The sequence below is a fragment of the Natrix helvetica genome (genome assembly GCF_964273705.1).
Source record: "Natrix helvetica genome assembly, chromosome: 6".
In the NCBI taxonomy this organism is placed as follows: domain Eukaryota; kingdom Metazoa; phylum Chordata; class Lepidosauria; order Squamata; family Natricidae; genus Natrix; species Natrix helvetica.
Genome location: NC_138553.1, coordinates 49,537,332 through 49,560,234, shown reverse-complemented (window position 1 = coordinate 49,560,234; position 22,903 = coordinate 49,537,332). Strand labels below are relative to the sequence as shown.

General features: G+C 44.7%; 1 protein-coding gene across 2 annotated transcripts in view; it reads right to left on the bottom strand.

Moving 5' to 3' along the window:
• PPM1H (protein phosphatase, Mg2+/Mn2+ dependent 1H) overlaps positions 1-22,903 on the bottom strand; it is a 115,726-nt gene that overhangs the window by 5,630 nt on the left and 87,193 nt on the right. For both annotated transcript variants that reach the window (XM_081958592.1, XM_081958593.1), the window contains exons 5-8: positions 21,819-21,903; positions 18,882-19,000; positions 3,013-3,076; positions 801-908 (exon numbers count right to left, since the gene is read on the bottom strand). In XM_081958592.1, coding sequence (XP_081814718.1) covers positions 801-908; positions 3,013-3,076; positions 18,882-19,000; positions 21,819-21,903 — 376 coding nt within the window. The remainder of the gene's footprint in view (positions 1-800; positions 909-3,012; positions 3,077-18,881; positions 19,001-21,818; positions 21,904-22,903) is intronic.

Here is a 22,903-nt window from a genome sequence, read left to right as displayed (position 1 = left end):
CTTAATTAACTAAAAGCTAAACATCATATTGTATATAACCACGGGGTAATACACAAAGCTGCCTTAAATTGACTTTAGGTAGAGAAGAGAAAGAACAAGCCACTTACACTGATGGCCTGCTTTTGATAACCTAGTAGGCAATTGGGAGTATTGTATCTTCGAGGCAAAAAACTATAGAATGTTTTTTTTAATATTTCATTGATTCTAGGTCACTCTTGGCAGAAAACAATTCATAAATTTCGAAGTTTCTCATCTTATGCCCACCCTTTCAACCTTAAAACACCAGTTTCAATAACCTGAAAGAATTGCTACTCTTAGAATAAAGCTATGATGTCTATGACTAGCCTTCTATGTGTATAGTATGTCATAGCCTTTCAAGGCATTTAGCTCCACTTAAAAAAAAGGAAATGGGCTTTTAAAATAACTTTATGTCTATTTACCTACATATATATCTTCCTTTTCAATTGGAAAGTCTCATAAAGATTTTCAGATAAAAACAACACCAATATCATTTAAAAAAGAAAGAGGGTATGCCCGCAGATTTACAATAAAAAAAGATGTGATTCGCTCACTTGCTCTAATTGTTTTAGGTTAGAAAACCTTCATTATATGTCCCACTAAATAAATGGTTTGATCATCTGTTAATATTTCTTAACTGAAGTATTTTTCATGTGGACTCACTTTAAATCTTTTACATGCACAATAATAATACAAAGGAAACTTATACATGTTTCATTGGTTTTTAAACAAAATATTGGTTTAATTCATGTTCCCATGTAACAAATATATGAATGTTCTACCTCTGGTGAGCAGGACAAAAAAGGTTTGATGTAGATGTTCGAGTCATGCACCTTCAGGTCATGATCTCCAAGTCCTCTTGTAACCCCAATAGTTGCCATGACACGAGCCTAGGAAGTGATAAAAACCATAAAAGCATGGGAATACTGGAGAAGACTAGGGGAAAGATGATTGAACAAGGAAAAAAAAAACTTAAGAATACATAGTAAAAAATGATAGAATTGGCTGTTGAACACCTACCACTTTAAATTATTCCAAAAGAGCTATTTATCCTAAGTGTTGTGTGCTATCATTTGACACTAAAGTAGCATTCCTTAAATATCTACAATTGAAGAAAGTGATAGAATTGGCTGTTGAACACCTACCACTTTAAATTATTCCAAAAGAGCTATTTATCCTAAGTGTTGTGTGCTATCATTTGACACTAAAGTAGCATTCCTTAAATATCTACAATTGAAGAAAGTTGTCTTCCTTTCTGACTTATAGAACATAAGCATGTCTTTGACTATGTGGCTTTCCTCATACACACCTTGCAGTAGGGTGTTTGCTACCACCAGAAGTCAAAATCAATCTTCAGAAATTCCTACTATAAACCAGTGGTTCTCTTTTTGCAATCTCTTTCTCTTCTTTTGCAAAGAGAAAACAGAATTTGTCTTCTTTCCCCAAAACTGTCATTTCTTAGCCTCATTGTTGTGATACTGTAATCTCCAATCCCCTACAGTGTGGCATTCTTCAGGTTACTTTTCAGTGATATTAAATTATTCTAAAATATGTAGCAAATGGGAAGAAGAGAGAAATACATACATACAGAGGGGGGAAAGGTGCAAAAATACTATTGAAAAAACAACATTCTCATCAAAATGTACAGGTAAGCTACAGCAAAGCTGACCAGAACAGCCAGACCAACACAGAAGTCCATATGATTAACTGCATTAAGCAATCAATCCACTAGAGAAGGGCTTATAAATGTGATGAGCAAACAAAAGCAATCTTGAGATCACAGAATCCTCACGCCCCTCATAGATCCACATCTTCAGAATTGATGGAGTCAGTGTTATAATTTATTTTCTAATTCTGTATTTGGCAATTGGTTGCTATTTTGACAAAATTATTTCTCTGTCTCTGATCCACATCCCTGAATGAACTGTGAATGCAGCTTAAAACAAAATAAAACTAGTAACTAGAAATTCAGCAGGCATCCTTATTGCCCTAAACCAGTGATGGCGAACCTATGGTACGCATGCCAAAGGTGGCACGTGGAGCCATTTGTCAGGGTACGGGAGGCGCTGCCCTGTCAGCTGGCCAGCGCGCATGCTGAGTTCACCCTTTTTTAAAGCCATTTTTCGCCCTCTCAAGGCTCTAGAGGCTTTATAGGAGCCTGGGGAGGGCGAAAACAGCCTCGCCGCCCCCCCGGGCACCCTCTGGAGGCATCAGGGAAGGCTCCGGACAGTCCCTGAAGCCTTCGGAGCGCTTAAAACGACCCTCCGAGCAAACCGGAAGTCACTTCCGGTTTGCTCGGAGGATGGTTTTGAGCACTCCGAAGGCTTCAGGGAGTGTCTGGAGGCTTCCCTGACGCCTCCAGAGGGCGTCCGGGGAGGCTGTTTTCGCCCTCCCCAGGCTCCTATATAGCCTCTGGAGCCTGGGGAGGGCAAAAAAAGTATGTAAAAATGGGGGGGAGCGCCTGTAGTGCGCGCATGCGCACTGGGGATCACGCATTGCATTATGGGTGCAGCACGCCCGCACACGACCCCCCTGCGCTCCCCCCACTTATGGCACGCGAGCCAAAAAAGGTTTCGCCATCACTGCCCTAAACCTATTTGATCTCCAAAACTGTTCAAATCCAAAAAAGCTTTTTATTTTTTCCCAGTTTAAAAGATGATGTATAATTGTACAATCAAACTGCAGAACTGCCTATCCAAACTTTTTTTTTTCTTTTCAAAACCTCTATCCTAATTGCCTTCAAATGCATACTTATATAAAGCAAACAAAAATCAAAATAAGACAGTTCAGCAATAAAAGTAATGAAACTGCTTTTCTCTGAAACGGGCTTCTTGTCATGAAACCTAGGAACTGAATTATTAGAAACAAAATATTATTTTATGTTGTCAGAAAAATAAAGTGAAGAAAGTAGAAAACCCCAAACAACTTAGGGCTAAATTAAGTAGTAAATATGATGCAACACTCAGATTCCTTTCACAGAAGGATTATTCCCACCTTCTTTCCTTCTCCATATATAAGGGGAAACTTCAAATCATCCTCTTCAATGGTTTTGTATGCCCTAAGGAAGGAATAAAATAACTTTATAAAACTTGGACTCAATTATCAATCCAGTCCTTTAACACAGTTTTCTCCCTGTTCTCTTTCTCAGCATATTTATTTGCTTCATCTTTGCAATATATTCCCATATTTTCTCTCCACTTTTGAGCAACACCCCCCCCCCCCCCGCTTATATTGCTTGTACAAATTATAAGGAGCATGATGAAAATTTTACAAATAAAAATATACTTTTTGGTATAATAAAAGATGGGAAATTAAGCGAGAGCCCTTCCTATTATCCCAACTGCTGGCCCAGCATCCCTCAATCAGTAATACAAATGCATAAACGAATGAAGATCAAAGAGGGTGATGAAACAAGCTAGCAAGAGACTGAAGTAACAGCAGAAACAGGAGGAGGATGAAGCAAAGAAAAAGCAAGAGAGAGTTCAAGAGGTCAAAAAATATATTAGTGTTAAACTGGTTAAATGGCCAAAAATGTGTAGTCAGTCAGTAATCCTTCTTAATATGATTAAGAAAAAGAACAAGAAATAATCCTGGAGTTCTAAATGAGCTGTTACCCATTTTTTATCAACTTCCTCATCCAAGTAGAGACTGTTTTTCACCCCTCCAGTCTGGCTTTCTACATAGGTGAAATGATAGATTTATCACTGACAATTCCTTGCAGCCATTGTAGGATGTAGGACCAGTTACATTTTCTTCCAAATTACAATTGTTTTAACTGGGATTGTCTGTTCTGCTCAAGAAAACAAAAGCAGCTGTGAATAAGCATCTAGATAGCATGATAGATCTCCCCGCAATAGTACAGTAACCCAAAGGAACACGGCTCTTCCTATGTTTGATCTATGTAACTATAATATTTAGATTTTAAACCACAATAGTACAGTCTATCTATCCTTTCTACTCCTTTACAGGGTGAGATTTTCTATAAAACAGTTCTGCTACCACCTAATTAGCAAGTCACACAAACACAAGAAGGTTCTTTTAAAAGATGACAGCAGGCCCTCTTAGGAAAGATTGAATTAATCCCTCAGTGGCATTTTTTTACCTATTAGCAAACCACCCCAAGGTATTCAGCTTAATGAGAAACACATCACTATTCTTCATTAGCATGAAGGTATTTCTTTTACATATAGGCAATTCAAACCTGGTGTTATTCAAGATCTATGAAGGTCATGTTTTAATACAGGATTAGAAACTACTCTATTCTCATTATATTTTCTTAGGGAAACATTGTACAAACTAATGTAAAATATTAAATATTTTAAAATATTAAATAAAATACAACTAACAAAATATATTAAGAACAGGATCAGAGAGTGAGAACAGACTCCACTCCATAATTTTTCTAATTTTGCAATGGGATTTTTCCTCACTCTTTGCTCCAACAGTTTCTGCACATCCTCTCAACTTGTTCTCTGGACTCAATATTGAAATAGGGCATGTAAGAGGGAATATTACTAGTCCCCCATTCTATAAAGAAATCATCAAAATTCCTCAGTAGTTTCTGTCTCATAAATGTAGATACTGAAGTGTTGATTCCCAATGTAATCATATAAATGAAAGATTTTCTTTCCCCCCACTTTGTAGAGCAGAGATATTAAAGAGAAAGGAATTGCAAGGAAGTAAGTTGTTTCTTCTTCTATACATCAAAAGCAATATAATTACAAAAGCAATCTGGGGCTGGGACCTGCAATGTGCTATGCAAAGCACTAACTCTTGAAATTTCTTCCTCTCCAATCTCTCCATTCTGTGGAAGGGGGAAAATGGTCAGGCAAAGGAGAGATTGCCAAGAGAAATCACTTGTTTCCTAGCTTCCAGAAAAGAGATTGGAGAAAAAAGGATTTCAAGACACTGTATGCTGTTTGTCTAGCATACCTGTGGCTACCAACTCCAGGTTGCCTCAGCAATCTCATTGCTTTTCATGTGTATAAGACAGTAAGCAGGCACTTGAGCATTCTAAAGGAAATGGCAAGGGAGCAGGAAGCAGAGACAAGGTCACATTATTTCCCCCGTTAATGATTGCTTCACTTAGCAGACTTGCCAGTATTAATTATGGCTGTAAGCATAACTTACAGGGGAGGAGGAGCTTCTGGGAGGGAATGGCGGCTTGCCTCTAAGCTCCGGAGGACCGCGGGGGCTTTTTGAGGAGTAGGGATTCTGCCGGCCCTGTTTTCACCTCAAGGGTCGGGGGAGTCTGTTGGCGACCACCCCTGGCGTTGTCCTGGATCCAGGTTGGCGCATCGGGGGGGTCGGATAGCCGGACGGGAGTAGGAGAATGGCCGGCTGGAGCTGGAACCGGAGGATTGCTCGGAGCTGGCGTTTGGCGCTTGGAGCGTTTGGAGCGTTTTTGAATGGCTTCGTGTGAGGTGGTGGGGGACGGAGGACGGCGCGAAATGGAGGAATGGCGGGGGAATAACAGCGCTGGGACGACCCTGATAACCCGAGCGGCCCTAAGGAGACGGCATGGAGGCAGCGGCGACGGAGACGGTTGGAGACGCCGAGCACCGAACTCCTGAGTCGCCATAATTGCCAGACCAGCGGAGGCGCGCGCGCGAAAGGGAGTATGAGGCCCGAGGCGCAGAACAGCGCCGGAAGACCCTAGGAAGATTGTGGAGGAGATTGGGATAATCCTACGGACCTTGGAACACAGCTTTGGGTATGATTTGTGCTTTGCTTTTTTGACAACTTGCCCCTTGCCTCTTCCATTGGTTTACTCCGAGCTACTAACCAGACCATCTTGACTTTGGGCTCACTTCTACCGCCCACCATAAATTACATCTTAGCGCCATCTACAGACCAGCTGGCAATCCAACATCCCATCCTTTCCATCAGGGATGGTCAACTACCCCCTTTTGTAGGAAATCCGGCTTTAAAAATCAGAAGAAACAACTACAGAAAAACAACCACAGCACCTGAAAACATATGCGGCCCTGTGTATAACAAGACAATATTTATTCGAGTTTAGATCTACTGCGGCTGCGAGAGTCCCCCCTTTCGCAGATATGGCCCTCTGCCCTTTCTAGGGCCCACCTTAATGACGGGTTTGTTAACCCAGAGAGGTGGAGGAAACGGAAGCTCAGGGGTTTTTTAATCAAAAGCTTTTTAATAGTTTTAAGGGGTTCCAAAGGGGAGGGGAGGGTTAAACCGACCAGGAATGGGATTAGTGCCAGGCGAACAGGTGTGGTCAAGAGGGGAGTGAGCGGAGCGAGGGAGAGGGGGGGAAATAACATTCCTACAGAGGGCTGTGTTATACCAACGGTCGTAGGGAGGGGTAGGTGCGAGGACAGACATAATACCTGCAGTCGGTTGGGAGACCGTGGTCGTTGGACACGCCCGGTCATTTGTACCAACCCCCGCATACTAGGTGGCCAGGATCGACAGAGCCCGGGCCTAAGGCTGATGCTGTGTAATGCAAGGTCTGAGGAGGAGGAGGAGCTTCCGGCGATGGCGGTCGCCTCTTGAGCTCCAGGAACTGTAGCGGAGCCCCAATGGGGGGGAAGGGGTTGCTGCTGGCCCTCGTTCCATCCGAGGGCCGAGAGTCGGACTGCTGAACCACCCTGGCCTGCTTTGGACCTATTTCGGTCCGTCAGGGTGGTCGGGGAGGCCGGGGAGACCGGAGAGAGGCCGGAGAGAGGCCGGAGAGAGGTGAGAGGCTGGAAAATGGATGCGGGGGCCGGGGCTGAAGGCAGGAAGAGGAACGGCGACGGCGTGCATGTGTTTGGCGCAGGCGATGGCGGAGGGAGTAAGGAGACGTCCGTGAGAGTGACTGGCAGGGCTGGGACTGGCTGAGCAGAATGGAGCTGAGCAGCTGAGAAAACGGCAGAGATGGCAGCGGCGGCAATGAGAAGAACGGGAGAGGAGACGCCGCTACCAGGGGGCCTTGCTGAAGATCTGCTATCTCCGAGCGCCCCCTGGTGGCTCCCCCCGCCTGCAGACCAGCCAGCACTAATAAGAAGACGCCGAAGGCTTAACATCAGGATATTGGAACGCTGGGTGAGAGCCTGGAATATGAGGTTTTTGGGCTTTTTGGGAGGGAGCCAGGACAGAGTCTGGAGTTACAGGACGATGGCCGGGGGTGGTCTAGAACAGCAGAAGCTACCGGAAGATCGGGCCTAGGGCCATGGAGAGGCCGGAGTGGTGCCTGGATCAAGCAGGCCTAAGCTAAGAACGCCCCCCCACCCACTGAGGACCCTAGACTTCTGTCCATGAGCTCATGCTCACCTGGGACCATCTTATGCCCACTCGGGACCATATAGGGCTTTCACCCACTTTTGTCATCTTTTGTCATCTTTTATCATCGTTTATCATCGTTTATCATCTTTGCCACCTCTATTATGCCTGCACCATCTGGACATTTGGACTTCTATCTGCCCCCCCCCCATCCTCATCCAAATACGAACAGGATTCTGCCTCTTACCCCCCCCCTACTGACTTTGTTACCATCTGCAGCACCTTAACCCCACTGGATTCTTATATCAATTTACCTGAGGTCAGACCTGCTCCGCCTGCGGGAGGCCCCTCTCTCGCAGGCATGGCCCTTGGCTCTCTCAAGGGCCCGCCTCGATGACGGGTTTGTCAACCCCGAGAGGTGCAGGAAACGGAAGCTAAGGGGTTTTTTAATTAAATGCTTTGTATCTTTTTTAGGGGGTTCCAGGGTGGGGGGAAGGGTCCATCAGACCGGGAGGGAAGCCAGTGCCAGGCAAACAGGTGAGTCCAGGAAGGAAGGGAACGAGGTGGGGGGGGGAAAGGTCATTTCAACGGAGGGTTGTTTTATTACAACGGTCGTGGGGAGAGGGGGATGCGAGGACAGGAGAAGATCCCAAGGTCGGTTGGGAGACCGTGGCTGCTGGCTACGCCCGGTCGTTTGTACTAACCCCCGCAGTCTGGGTGGTCAGGAGCTACAGAGCCAGGGCCTGCGGCTGATGCTTTGCAATGCAAGGTCTGTGATTAACAAGGCCCCCCTCATCAATGAGTTGATCTCAGAGGGGGAGCTAGACCTTGCAGGGATAACGGAGACCTGGTTGGGCCACGAGGGCGGTCTGCCCCTCGTGGAAATGTGCCCACCGGGTTTCCGGGCATTTCATCAGCCCCGGGCCCTGGGTAAGGGTGGTGGGGTGGCGGTAGTTATTCGGGAATGTTTGGAGCCGAGAGAGTTCACTGTTCCTCAGATACCCGGGTGTGAGTCCCTTGGTGTGAAATGGGGCCCAGGGAGGCAGTGGGGCTTGCTGATTGTATACTTGGCTCCTCGCTATGCATCAGCAGCCCTGCCCGAGCTCCTCGAGCTCATCTCGGAAACGGCAGTTGAGACCCCCAAGCTTCTGGTTATGGGGGATTTCAACTTGCCGTCGACGGGAGAGGCTTCTGAGGTGGCTCGGGAGTTCATGGCTTCCATGACGGCCATGGATCTGACCCAATTAGTTCAGGGCCCCACTCACGAAGGTGGTCACATATTGGACCTTGTTTTCGTATCTGAGCAGTGGATGAGTGATCTGGGAATGGGGGATTTAGTCATCACGCCCCTGTCATGGTCTGATCACTCATCTCTCTGGCTGAACTTTCCTGGCGCTACCTCCCACCGCGAGGAGGCGGAACCAGACTGTCTAAGCTGGTACCGCCCCAGGCACCTGATGGAACCGGATAGATTCCAGACGGAGCTTGGGCCAATACCTATAGCCCTGACCCGCTCCCGGTCGGAGGACCTAGTGGCCGCCTGGAATAGGGCGGCGGCTGGGGCCTTGGACCGGGTTGCGCCTTTGCGACGTCTCCTGCGGCAGCTTTCCACCCGGGCTCCTTGGTTTACCGAGGAGCTGAGGGTGATGAAACGCCACAGGAGACGTCTAGAGAGCAGGTGGAGGTCCTCACGCTCCGAATCTGATCGAGCACAGGTAAGAGCCTACTTGCGGACTTACCTTGTGGCATTAAGGGCGGCCAAACGTAGACATTGTGCCGCTCTTATTGCGTCCGCCGATAACCGCCCTGCCGCCCTGTTTTGGGTGACCCGCTCCCTCCTATCACAGAGGACGCGGGGGGCACCCCTGCAGGGAAGAGCAGAGGAGTTTGGGGAATATCTGCCGGACAAAGTCGCTCAGATCCGGAGCGGATGGGCCCCCTTCAGTGGACCGGACGAGCCGTCAACAGCGAGTCTTGTGAGACCACTCTGGGAGGAGTTTGACTCTGTTGCCCCCGAGGATTTGGACAGGTTACGTGGACGGCTGCGACCCACCACATGTTCAATGGACCCGTGTCCCTCCTGGCTGGTACTGGCATCCTGGGAGACGACACGAGGCTGGCTTCTGGGCCTGGTGAACGCTTCGTTGGGTGAGGGATCCTTGCCAACCGCCTTGAAAGAGGCGGTGGTGAGGCCCCTGCTCAAGAAGCCTTCACTGGACCCAACGGAACTAGCTAATTACCGTCCAGTCTCCAACCTTCCCTTTTTGGTGAAGGTTGTTGAGAATGTGGTGGCGCAGCAATTTCCGCGACACCTCGACGAATCCGAATATCTAGACTCACGCCAGTCCGGTTTCCGACCCGGGCACAGCACGGAGACAGCCTTGGTCGCGTTGGTTGATGATCTCTGGAGGGCCAGAGATAGAGGTTGTTCCTCTATCCTGGTCCTATTAGACCTCTCAACGGCCTTTGATACCATCGACCATGGTATCCTATTGCGCCGGCTGGGGGGGATGGGAGTCAGAGGCACCGTTCTACGGTGGTTCGGCTCCTACCTCTCTGACCGGATGCAATGTGTGTTGACAGGGGGGCAGAGGTCGACCCTGAGGCCACTCTCTTGTGCAGTGCCGCAGGGGTCGGTCCTCTCGCCCCTCCTGTTCAACGCATATGTGAAGCCGCTGGGGGAGATCATCCGTGGTTTTGGGGTTGAATACCATCTGTACGCTGATGATACGCAGCTGTACATCTCAACCCCAAACCACCCCAACGAGGCTGTCGAAGTGATGTCCCGGTGTTTGGAAGCCGTCGGGGTCTGGATGGGGGACAACAGACTCAAACTCAACCCCTCCAAGACTGAGTGGCTGTGGCTACCGGCACCCCGGTTCAGCCAGCTAACTCCATCGCTGGCCATAGGGGGTGAACAACTCCCCCCTGTGGAGCGGGCGCGCAATTTGGGCGTCCTCCTAGATGCCCGGCTGTCTATGGATGACCATGTGGCAGCCGTGGCAAGGGGGGCGTTCCACCAGGTTCGCCTGGTGCGTCAATTGCGCCCCCTACTGGACCGGGATGCCCTACGCACGGTCACTCATGCGCTGGTGACATCTCGCCTGGACTACTGCAATGCCCTCTACATGGGGCTTCCCTTGGGACGCATCCGAAGACTACAGCTAGTCCAGAACGCAGCCGCACAGGTGATTATGGGGAGCTCAAGATACTCCCACGTGACACCTCTCCTGCGCGAGCTGCACTGGCTACCTGTGGTTTTTCGGGTGCGTTTCAAGGTATTGATTACCATCTTTAAAGCGCTCCATGGCACAGGACCCAGTTACCTGCGGGATCGTATCCTCCCGCACACATCCCTACGACCAATCCGCTCTCACAGGGAGGGACTACTACTGGTGCCGTCCACTAGGCAGTGCCAGCGGGCGACGCCTAGGGGTAGGACCTTCTCTGTGATGGGCCCAACCCTCTGGAATGACCTCCCCCCCGACATTAGAACTACCACTGACTTCCGTTCCTTCCGTCAAAAATTGAAGACTCACCTGTTTCGATTAGCTGGCCTGGCACATTCTTAGTTTTTACCTCCCGATGGATATATTTTAATGGGCAATTTTGGGTAATATTTTAACTCTTGGGTTATTAGAGCTTTTAATGTACTATATTTATTATTCTATATACAGTCTTGCAACCTCCTCCACCTACGTATTTAATTATTTAACTGTTTTATGTATGTATTTTATAACGCATTTTAGTGACTGTACACCGCCCCGAGTCCCTTTTGGGAGAGGGGGCGGTCTATAAATATGAATAATAATAATAATAATAATAATAATAATAATAATAATAATAATAATAATAATAATAATAATAATAATAATAATAATAATAATAATAATAATAATAATAATAATAATAATAATAATAATAATAGTTAATAAGGCCCCCCTCATAAAAGACTTGATTTCTGAGGGGGAGCCTGACCTCGCAGGAATAACGGAGACCTGGTTGGGCCACGAGGGTGGCTTGTCCCTCGTGGAAATGTGCCCACCAGGCTACCGTGTATTCCACCAGCCACGGGCCCAGGGGAGGGGTGGTGGGGTAGCGGTGATCATACGGGAGAGTCTGGAACCGAGAGAGCTCACTGTGCCACAGACATCTGGGTGTGAGTCTCTGAGTATGAGGTGGGGCCCAGGGAGACAGTTGGGCTTGCTGATTGTATACTTGGCTCCTCGCTATACATCAGCAGCCCTGCCCGAACTCCTCGAGCTGATCGCAGAGATGGCAGTTGAGACCCCCAGACTGTTAGTTATGGGGGATTTCAACTTGCCGTCGATGGGAGAAGCATCCGAGGTGGTTCGGGAGTTCATGGCTTCCATGACAGCCATGGACCTGACTCAAGTAATTCAGGGCCCCACACACGAGGGAGGTCACACACTGGATCTTGTTTTTGTCTCTGGCCAGTGGGCGAGTGATCTGGGAATAGGGGACTTAACCATCACACCCCTGTCATGGTCAGATCACTCACTTCTCCGGCTTGACTTCCCTGGTCCTACCCCCCACCGCGGGGAGGCGGAACCAAAATGTCCGAGATGGTTCCGCCCCAGGCGCCTGATGGAACCGCAAAGGTTCCAGACGGAGCTTGGGCCACTTCCTGTCGACCTGACCCGCTCCCGGACGGAGGACCTGGTGGCCGCATGGAATAGTGCGGCCGCCGGGGCCCTAGACCGGGTTGCGCCTTTGCGGCCACTCTTACGGCAAAGAACCACCCTGGCCCCTTGGTTTACCGAGGAGCTGAGGGTGATGAAACGCCATAAGAGACGCCTAGAGAGCAGATGGAGATCTTCCCGTTCCGAATCTGACCGAACACAGGTAAGAGCCTACTTAAGGACATACCTTGTGGCATTGAGAGTGGCCAAATGTCGATATTGTGCCACTCTCATTGCATCCGCAGATAACCGCCCTGCCGCCCTGTTTCGGGTGACCCACTCTCTTCTATCACAGAGGCCACGGGAAGCCCCTCTGCAGGGCAGAGCAGAGGAATTTGGGGAATATCTGCAGGATAAAATCGCTCAGATCCGGAGGGAATGGATCTCCCTCAGTGATCCAGGGGAGACGTCCGAGGCCAGTCTTGAGAGACCATTCTGGGAGGAGTTTGACTCTGTTGCCTCCGATGATTTGGACAGGTTGCGTGGGCGACTGCGAGCCACCACATGTTTATTGGACCCATGTCCCTCCTGGCTTGTACTGGCATCCTGGGAGGTCACACGAGGCTGGCTCTTGGGAATGGTGAACGCTTCGTTGAGTGAGGGGTTCCTACCAGCCGCCTTGAAAGAGGCGGTTGTGAGGCCCTTACTCAAGAAGCCTTCGCTGGACCCAACTGAGCTAGCTAATTATCGTCCGGTCTCCAACCTTCCCTTTTTAGTGAAGGTTGTAGAGAGTGTGGTGGCTGCGCAGTTCCCACGCCACCTGGAGGAAACTGACTATCTAGACCCGTGCCAGTCCGGTTTCCGACCCGGGCACAGCACGGAGACGGCCTTGGTCGCGTTGGTTGATGATCTCTGGAGAGCCAAGGATAGGGGTTGTTCCTCTATCCTGGTTCTGTTAGACCTCTCAGTGGCTTTCGATACCATCGACCATGGTATCCTATTGCGACGGCTGGAGGGGCTGGGAGTAAGGGGCACCGTTTTACGGTGGTTCTGCTCCTACCTCTCCGACCGGATGCAATGTGTGTTGGCAGGGGAGCAGCGGTCGACCCTGAGGCCACTCACTTGTGGGGTGCCACAGGGGTCGGTCCTCTCGCCTCTCCTGTTCAACACATATATGAAACCGCTGGGTGAGATCATCCATGGTTTTGGGGTGGGATACCATCTGTACGCTGACGATACTCAGCTGTACATTTCCACCCCGAACCACCCCAACGAGGCCGTTGACGTGATGTCCCGGTGTCTGGAAGCCGTATGGATCTGGATGGGAGACAACAGACTTAAGCTCAACCCCTCCAAGACGGAGTGGCTGTGGCTACCGGCCTCTCGGTTCAACCAGCTGACTCCATCGCTGGCCATTGGGGGCGACCAACTGGCCCCCGTGGAACGGGCGCGCAATTTGGGCGTCCTCCTAGATGCCCGGCTGTCTATGGATGACCATGTGGCAGCCGTGGCAAGGGGGGCGTTCCACCCGGTTCGCCTGGTGCGCCAATTGCGCCCCCTATTGGACCAGGATGCCCTTCGCACAGTCACTCATGCGCTGGTGATGTCTCGTCTGGATTACTGTAATGCTCTTTACATGGGGCTTCCCTTGAGATGCACCCGAGGACTGCAGTTGGTCCAGAATGCGGCCGCGCGGGCAGTGATGGGGAGTACGAGGTACTCCCATGTGACACCTCTCCTGCGCGAACTGCACTGGCTCCCTGTAGTCTTTCGGGTGCGTTTCAAGGTGTTGATCACTATCTTTAAAGCGCTCCATGGCACAGGACCTAGCTATTTGCGGGATCGTATCCTGCCCCATACATCCCTGCGACCAATTCACTCTCACAGGGAGGGACTTCTCCGGGTGCCGTCCACCAAGCAATGCCAAAGGGCGGCGCCGAGGGGCAGGGCCTTCTCTGTGATGGGCCCAGCCCTCTGGAATGACCTCCCCCCCGACATTAGGACAGCAACCGATCTCCGCTCCTTCTGCACGAAACTCAAGACCCACCTGTTCCAACTAGCCGGCCTGGCCTGAATTATAGCTATTTTCTAATCCCTCTGGATAAAATTGTAAATAATAAGTTTGACTTTGGGTATTTTAATTGTTTTTACTTGCATTTTGCTGTTTTTAATTAATTATTTATTTATTATGTGTTGTACAATGCTTTTTGTATATCTCCTCCTTGTTATTTATTTGTTGTATAATAAATTGTACGCCGCCCCGAGTCCCTTGGTGGAGAGGGTGCGGCATATAAATTGGATTAATAAAATAAATAAATAATAAATAACTGTGTTTTATTACATTTTATTATTACATGTTTACCTCCTAATGCAATTTGATAGCTTATTAGCAACCTTGACTATCACTAAGTCTTGTATCTTTTTATTCTTGACGAATGTATTTTATTCTTCTTATGTACATTGAGAACATATACACCAAAGACAAATTCTTCGTGTGTCCAGTCACACACTTGGCCAATAAAGAATTCTATTCTATTGTATCCTATCACAAAAAGGCACATGTATAACTCCCCCCTAAAAAAAACCCTCTCATTTTCATCCCAGAATGGTGGACTTCAGTTTTATTTTTCTTCTCAATTTTGAGCACCAATGTGTGCACTCTCTTTTCCCTCCTCCCCTCTCCCTCTCACACAGACAGACAGACACAAACACAACATATTCACTTTTACTTACCCTATTTTTCGGAGTGTAAGACACACCTTTTTCCACAAAAAAGAGGGTGAAAATCTGGGTGTGTCTTACACACTGAATACAGCATTTTTGGCTTCCCGAAACCCCACCCCTTCACAAAAATGGACATGCAGAGGATGCGGGAGGCCTGCAAAGTGCTCCTGGGGGCTGGGGAGAGCAAAAGTGAGTGAAAAATGGCCCATTTTTGCTCGTTTTTGCCCCCCAGCCCCCAGGAGCACTCTATAAGCCTATGCTCTTTTTGCAAACAACGAGCCATTTTCTGCTCCTTTTGGGGGGGGCAGCCCCCAGGAGCACTTTGCAGGCCTCTCAAACTTTCTGCATGCCCCGTTTTTCACAAAAAATGAGGCGTGAAGAGGGTTTGGGATGCCTGTAGAGTGTAAAAAAAACTTTTTTTTTAATTTACCTTTTAAAAATCTTGGTGCGTCTTATACTCTTATACCCCGTTGCATCTTATACTCCGAAAAATACAGTATTTATTAGAAAGGAAATAGGCAGGAGTCTAAAACAATTTGTCACCAAGATCAAGATTTACATTTCTAAAATAAGTAAAAAATTTAGGAGAGCAGTGTTATTAAACTTCAATTAAAAATATTCAGCAGTAAAAGAGGACAGGGAAAATAGTCTCTAAGCCATCAGGAACTGTTAAATTGTAGTAGGACAGAAGTATGATACAGATAGTCCTTCACTTATAACCACAATTGAGCCTAAAATGTCTATTGCTAAACAAGACAGTGAGTGAGTGACTTAAGTGAGTTTTGCCCCATTTTACAACCTTTCTTGCCACAATTGTTGTGAATCACTGCAATAGTTAAGTTAGTAACAGTTGTTAGAGGAATGTGGCTTCCCCACAGACTTTGCTTGCAGAAAGTTGCAAAAGGTGATCATGTGACACTGCAACTGTCATAAATACAAGTCAGTTGTCAAGCGTACAAATTCTGATCACTTGACCACGGGGGTGCTGCAACAGTCTTAAATGTAAAAAACAGTCATAAGACACTTTTTTCAGTGCCGTAGTAACTTCTAACAGTCACTAAACAAATGGTTGTAAGTTGAGGAAGCAATTATAAAAAATAATAGAAAAAGAATATAGCATAGAGAGGTACCTCTTTAATGGGATAGACAAAAGAGGGAAGGAACAAGACCAATCAGCTACTTCACTGTGAATGATAATCTGAATCTGTTTCTCCAGCTGCTCAGCCTAGCTGTGGCATTACACTGATATCCAAAACAAATAAGTAGAGATTGACAATGCATTTCAAAGTCAAAATCGAAATATTGTCCCAAAAAATGATTCCATGCCCTAAAATAATTTGGAAGGAAAAGCAAAATCTTTCATGATGAAGTAATGCAAGGACCCAAACAGGAAGTATTGTATAATTCCAATCTAGGCATAGCCAGATACAGTAGTGTTTTCTTGCAGTCTGGGACATGGTAGCATACATTTTGTGCTTCCTCTCGTTACTAATCCCTGTTTTGTCTCAAGAACTGCAAGTGTCCTGTCCTTATGTTTTTTAAATGTGAGACAAATTAAGGGAAGTGAATTTCCACAGCTTTATCCTCAGCTAACACCACAAAGAAATAATAGCATGTCTAGCAACTCGTGGAAACCAAAAAAAAATATCCAAAAAATGGAGGAGTAGAAAAAAAGAGGACATCCACACCTACTCAAAGTAACAAATAGCATGGCCATGTAAAACCTTGCTGGTGACACAACTAGCAACATCTAGGTGACAGAAACCATCGATGGCTCCAGGTTTAAATCAAATTTCTAAACAGGATGCTCTTTTTTAAAGAAAGCACTAAGGCTCTTTCAAAAGAAACTAAACTCTAATGTTAAATTGGTATTCAATAAGGATGCTCCATTAAAACTGAAAAGGGCGTCAGAAGGCAGAAGGCTGCCATACCAGGGGTTTCTGCTCAAGTGAGGCTCTATCCCCAGCTGAAATGGTCATGGACAGCAGCAGCAGCAGCAACCACGTGAAAGGCGCTTCAAACAGACATTTGGCCTAGAAGTTGTTTGAGCTGCGGGTCAGGGATGAGTGTAGACGTCATCATGAACTCATAGAAAAAGTATTATGTGTTCATACCAGTTTGGCAGGATGATGAAGTTGAGCCCAAAATTTTAAACGATTAACTTCTTCCTCATCAAACAAGTACCTGTGTTTTTTTTCTCCAGCTCATCCTGCCCCAATGCCACTGTTTCTGTTCCTCAGCCATATGTGCAATTACAGAAAACAAGCTCATTTGTCACTGCCAAGAGATGTGCAGAATACACAGCAGGTCAGATCCCTCTCCTTGCTTTTCTTGGAGCCACGACCACAAATCTTGAGCAAAATGCAGAAAATGCATGTTTATCATTCACCCATTTATATTCACTGAACCAGGCTCCAAAAAAGGCCATGAAGCTCTATGCCACTGCACACATAGTCAGAAATAAAAAAAGACCTGGAGGCCAAATAGCTCCATATAACCTAATATTTCTAGGGGGTTTATTTCTCTATTTGCTTACCAGTTGGTGGAAGTTGTAGCTACATTACGTTAAAAAAATATCCTCCTCAGTTACATGTTTGGCTAGGAGAAAAGTTTAGTTATCCACCTAAATAGCTTTTTAAAAAGGAAACTACAGGTAGTCCTCGACTTACAACCACAACTGAGCTCAAAATTTCTGTTGCTAAGCAAGATACTTGTTAAGTGAGTTTTACCCCATTTGATGACCTTTCTTGCCACTGTTGTTAAGTGAATCAGTGGAGTTGTTAAGTTAGTAACATGGTTGTTAAGTGAATGGCTATCCCATTGACTTTGCTTATCAGGAGGTTGCAAAAGGTGATTATGTGACCCCTGGACACTACGACTGTCATAAATATGAGTCAGTTGCCAAGTGTTTGAATTCTGATCATGTGACCATAGGGATGTTGGAGGATTATAACTGTGAAAAACTGTCATGGGTCACTTAGTGCTACTGTAACTTTGAATGTTCACTAAATTAACTGTTGTAAGTTGAGGACTAGCTGTATATGGATAAAATTGTATGCATAACTGAAGGGAAAGGTTTAGTTACACCATTAAGAGACAGTCACTGCTCTTTTGCAAACTTCTAAGAGAGTGTGCTGGCTGGGAAATTCTGGGAGTTGAAGTCTATGCATCTTAGTTGCTGATGCTGAGAAACATTGGTCTAATACACACCCATGGATTATATATTATCTGGGTGACTGAACCACAGTTCATAGTAGGAACTGATGTGGATTTGGAAACAAAGCACAGCTCAACAAGTGAAAACAGAACACAGACAACTGCTCAGTAGTCTTTATAACTGACACCCTTTCCAATCTAGCAGGAAAAACCAATCCCTTAATAAGACAAAACAGCAACTAATAAAGTTCCTTAGTATAGAGTATACAGTTTAGGCTGAAGATAAATCTAGGCCAGGGATAGGGATGCTGCCACTTTAAATTTTATTTTGGTATTTGTGGCAAAGCTAATGGAGACTGTCATTGGAGTCTCTTTTATTAGATGACTCTTGGAGAAGATGAAGCCTAATAGGACTTTAATGCTTGACTCTATAAAACTATTTATATCAGAGGACTGGAAAGGACAAGATTGGCCTTGCCTTCATCTACCATTCCCCTTATCTCCTTGTGAGCCAGACACAACATTCTGTGGAACTATGAAAGCTGAAGGCCTACAGTAATTATATTTTCAAAGCAGAGTTTCTAAATTACACAGAGGAAAAGCTCCATCAGGTGTCATTCAGCAGGTGTGTTAGGAAAACCAACTGGATTAAAATATAATACTTCCAGAGAAAAGTAAACACCACCTCAATTTTAAAAAATCAGAAAAAAAATAAAGAGGTAGAGGTAGACAAACTGCTAACTTGTCACTTAGCGACTTTTTAAAGTTACCAAAAGCTACTTATGATCCAAAGTTACAGCCATTGCAGCACCCCCATGGTCCTTCACCTTTATGACTGGCCCCAGGGATGTTGCAGTGCCCCCACGCCTATCAACACCCCCATCCTCCACCGCCAGGGAAAAAAATTACAAGATTGAACTTTTGTTTGCACCCGCTCTTCCATGTTTTGACACAACCAGTTTTCCACATCCGGGTTCCAATATAGTCTCTTTAGTTTTGTAATTGAAATGTATATTATACCTTATATTTCTAAATGTTATATATATATGACCACATCTGTAGGGAGGTTTTTAAAGCATGTTTTCCACTTTTTCAAAAGGGGTATGCACCTACCAGCCAATCATGCTGAAATCTCGATAAAGCATTCTTTTCCCAACTTCCTTTCGCTGAACTCTCCTTGGAAACTCCAAATGTGTAAATTCATTTCCCAGCAAATGGGGTTGCATAAATGCCTGTATATTAAAAGAGGACATTGAGCAATCATCCCTGAAATCCATAATTACAACTCACACTTTTCTCTTGCCTCATCAAACTATCCCAAAACCCCTGTTACACCTTTTCATTGTTGAGCTTGCACTATTGCTGCAATTTCTTCTAACATTTATAATCAGGAGAAGCTGCTTATACATTTCATCCTACACTGAACTAGGGCAGAGCATCACAATTTAGTAATACGAATTTGTATTTTCTCAATTTACATAAGAGCTGTTGGCAGCCTGCTAGACTAATAGATTGCCAATACCCTCAGCTTTTCTTGGAAGATGAAACTATTAGGAAAAGTGATATCTAGACTCAATCTCACTTGACTGCTCAAACAGAAAAGTCTCCTTGCCAAAACAATCTGTATCAGCCAACCCCAAATATACCAACTTTCTTTAATAAAAATGAATGAATAATTTAAAAAGCATACAAATCATTTGCTTAATTAATGGAAAATACATAGATTCATAAGCTTAACAGACAAGAGATTTCTGCCTAAAACAATATTTTAAAGAAATTAATGAGAGAGCTGTTCATAAGCTGCTGTATCAAAGCTTTCATCTTCCTCTGCTTTCTGAATGCTGCTGTTTTTACTCTCACATATCTGGTAAGGCAGTTACATTTTTCTGGTCTTCAAAATGGTTTCTTTTACAAAAGAGCAAAGTAGAATATCTATTTTGTAAAAATATATAAGCTACTGATGCTGAAATCTGACATGGTTTTCAGTTCATTACAAATTTAATAGCATGTAAATAATATCCCTAAAACAAAAACAAAACTGCTGTTTGGGGGGGGGGAGGGGAGAGACTGCATGTGTCTCATCCCAACATCTTGTGGTAACCAGCATTAAGACTGGGAAACAAAACACAAAAACCCAAAAGTTTAAGTACTGTGTAACATAACATTTCTTCTCATTACATACTGTACATTATAACTTCCATTGCTTTTGAAACTCTCGCTAATGCAATTTCACCTTTATTATACATTTGCTACATATGTAAACGAACTAAATACATAAGTTTTAGGGAAATAATAGAAGCATTTTTAAGTCCAGCCAGAAAAAAAGGAAGAGATCCTCACGGGTAATGTTCTGACTATGGTTTCTTCAGGTAAGATCATATTCTAAAAATGCCACAGAACTTTCTTTATTTAAAGGCACACAAATTATTTAAATGACAGTGGCATGAATATTCAGTGTTGAATAGCAGTGTTCCAATATCTCAGGGTTTGCCACAAAGAAGAGGGAGTCAAACTATTCTCCAAGGCACCTGAGGGTAGAACAAGAAGCAATGGGTGGAAACTAATCAAGGAGAGAAGCAACTTAGAACTGAGGAGAAATTTCCTGACAGAACAATTAATCAATGGAACAGCTTGCCTCCAGAAGTTGTGAATGCCGCAACACTATAAGTCTTTAAGAAGATATTGGATAGCCATTTGTCTGAAATGGTATAGGGTTTCCTACCTTGGCAGGGGGTTGGACTAGAAGACCTCCAAGGTTCCTTCCAACTCTGCTATTGTATTGCATTGTATTGTATTCATTATATTTGCTGTGCATTTGTTGTTGTTAACCTGCATACTCTTAAAGTAGTTTAATCTTCCGAAACATTTAAAACAACAACAGCCTGCTCTCCCTATGTCCTTCACTCCTGCTTTTATAGCCAACAACTTATGTTTTAAAGTGCAAGCATTTCTAAAAAAGAAAAGCCATCTGGTTTCTCAAACCTGCTCCAATCAGCCTCAGTGGGAGGAAAGGTCACTAAAATGATGATACCCTAGAGATTACAAGAGAAAGCAAGGGACACAAAGGAGGAAGGGAGGGAGAAACAGATCCGTATGTAGCATTTGTTTAAGGTGTTAGCTACTTCTTCAGGAAATTTATATAAAGGCCACACTTGGCAGATTTCACAACCTGACAAAGAAAGGGCTCTTCTTGCTTTAAGAAATGGATATAGGAAGGGCAGAAATTGCCATCAATATTATCATAACTGCAAAGGCACAGGGGGAATAATATATCAGCCTCTGCCTACTCTGAATTTGACAAATAAAAATTTGCACCAAAGACAAATTTCTTGTGTGTCCAATCCCACTTAGCCAATAAAGAATTCTATATAGTAGTATTTAGTGTAATGCAGACACGGTACATGAATGTTTTATTATAATGGTTTCTTAGTGTTTAATGTCACAGATTCTCTATACATACTTTGCAGTATGTTCTGCCATAGATCTTGACTGCAATGAGTGTGAGTGGTGATGATTGCTTTGTAAGTTTTCCATGTTGGAGAAGAGTCCTGAGAATACCATGAACATCCAAAAATGATTAGGCTAAAATTATACTACTTCAGATATATTAGGCAAAGAACTAGCTCTGATACTGGGAAAGATGGAAGGAATGGGAAGAAGAACAGTAAGATGGATGGACTCCGTTACAGTGGCATGAGGGGTATTGTTAGAAGACCTGAAAGACCAGGTTAGGACAGATCGTCATACAGAAAATCTATCTATATGATCACTGAGAGGACACCAATTTGATGGCACAAAGTAGTGTTGTGCCACAGCTCTTCACTGCACTGAATGTGTGGATTGTTACATTGTTCAGGAACTGGACATGTTTCTAAAGTCATAGAACGTCAGCAGTTAGCATGCACAGTCTTCATGTATTTAACCATCTCCAGATATATTAAAAAGCAATCATATGGCAACAATTCTGGGCTCTGGAGAATTTGCAGTTGTTTACCTTGGTTTAAAAAATCCATTCTTACCTTCTACTAATATAAGGATTTAGCCTCTTACCAGATACTGAAGCCGCTGACGTTCTGTTTCTGGTGTGAATTCTGAAGACATTGGAATGACCTCTCCACTTCTAATTATTATGGCTCTGAAAAATCCAAACACATAGTAAGAGCGTGGAGAGCAGATCCTAAAAAAAGATGGCTTTCTTTAAAAAGCCGAAGTATTGATTTGTTCCATGTATCGAATCAAAAAATAAAAGAAGCACATTTTCCTATGCCTCAGGAAACATATAGCACAACTCACACTGCTGAACAGCTCTCTGCAGGCTAGGATATCATATGAGGATTGAGGGATCTTCAATCTGACTCCATATGACTTATGCAAATAGATTACTTATTCAAAATGCACATGTCATTTCAGGAAAAAATTTTTTTACCAGAAATTAATGCATGTTTAGCAGAAAAAAAACCATGGTTAGAAAAAAAAATCTAACAAGGTATCTGTCAACAGAAAGAATGAGTGCATACTGCTTAATATGTAATGTTATAGTTAAAACTGCCTTCATTTTTTTAACTACAGTAATTAAATAACATCAGTAGAGTAATTTATTAACTAATTCTTTCTGAAATAACAAAGTTTGACCATGAATAAGAATTTAGTCATTTGCTGAGCCAGAGAACACTTTAATTCATAAAGATACAACAGAGAATCTTTGCAACTTTAAATGCATCTGGAGCTTCTAATTAATTTGACAAAAGAGGACAGAGTTTCAATAGTGGTTTAGTTTATGTAACTTTTGGCACAATTAACAATATTTCTGTGAAGCACAGTAGCATGCACACTATTCCATTATCAACTTGTAAAATAAGGCATTGCCTGATACCTTTGTAGTAACATACATATTCAGGTGAGTTTTAATTTCCTTATATAATTTCCTTTTTAAATCACCAGTGTGATAGGTTAGAATAAGACATCAAGTTAAATCAATCATATAATCATGCTTCTGCTTACTTATATTAATGTAGCTTTGTGTGTGTGTGTGTGTGTGTGTGTATACGTACACATGTTGCAGACATGCATGCTTACCATTCAGAATAAACTTTTATTAGTGTACAAATCTGTGTCTGGTAGTGACTGATTAAAGT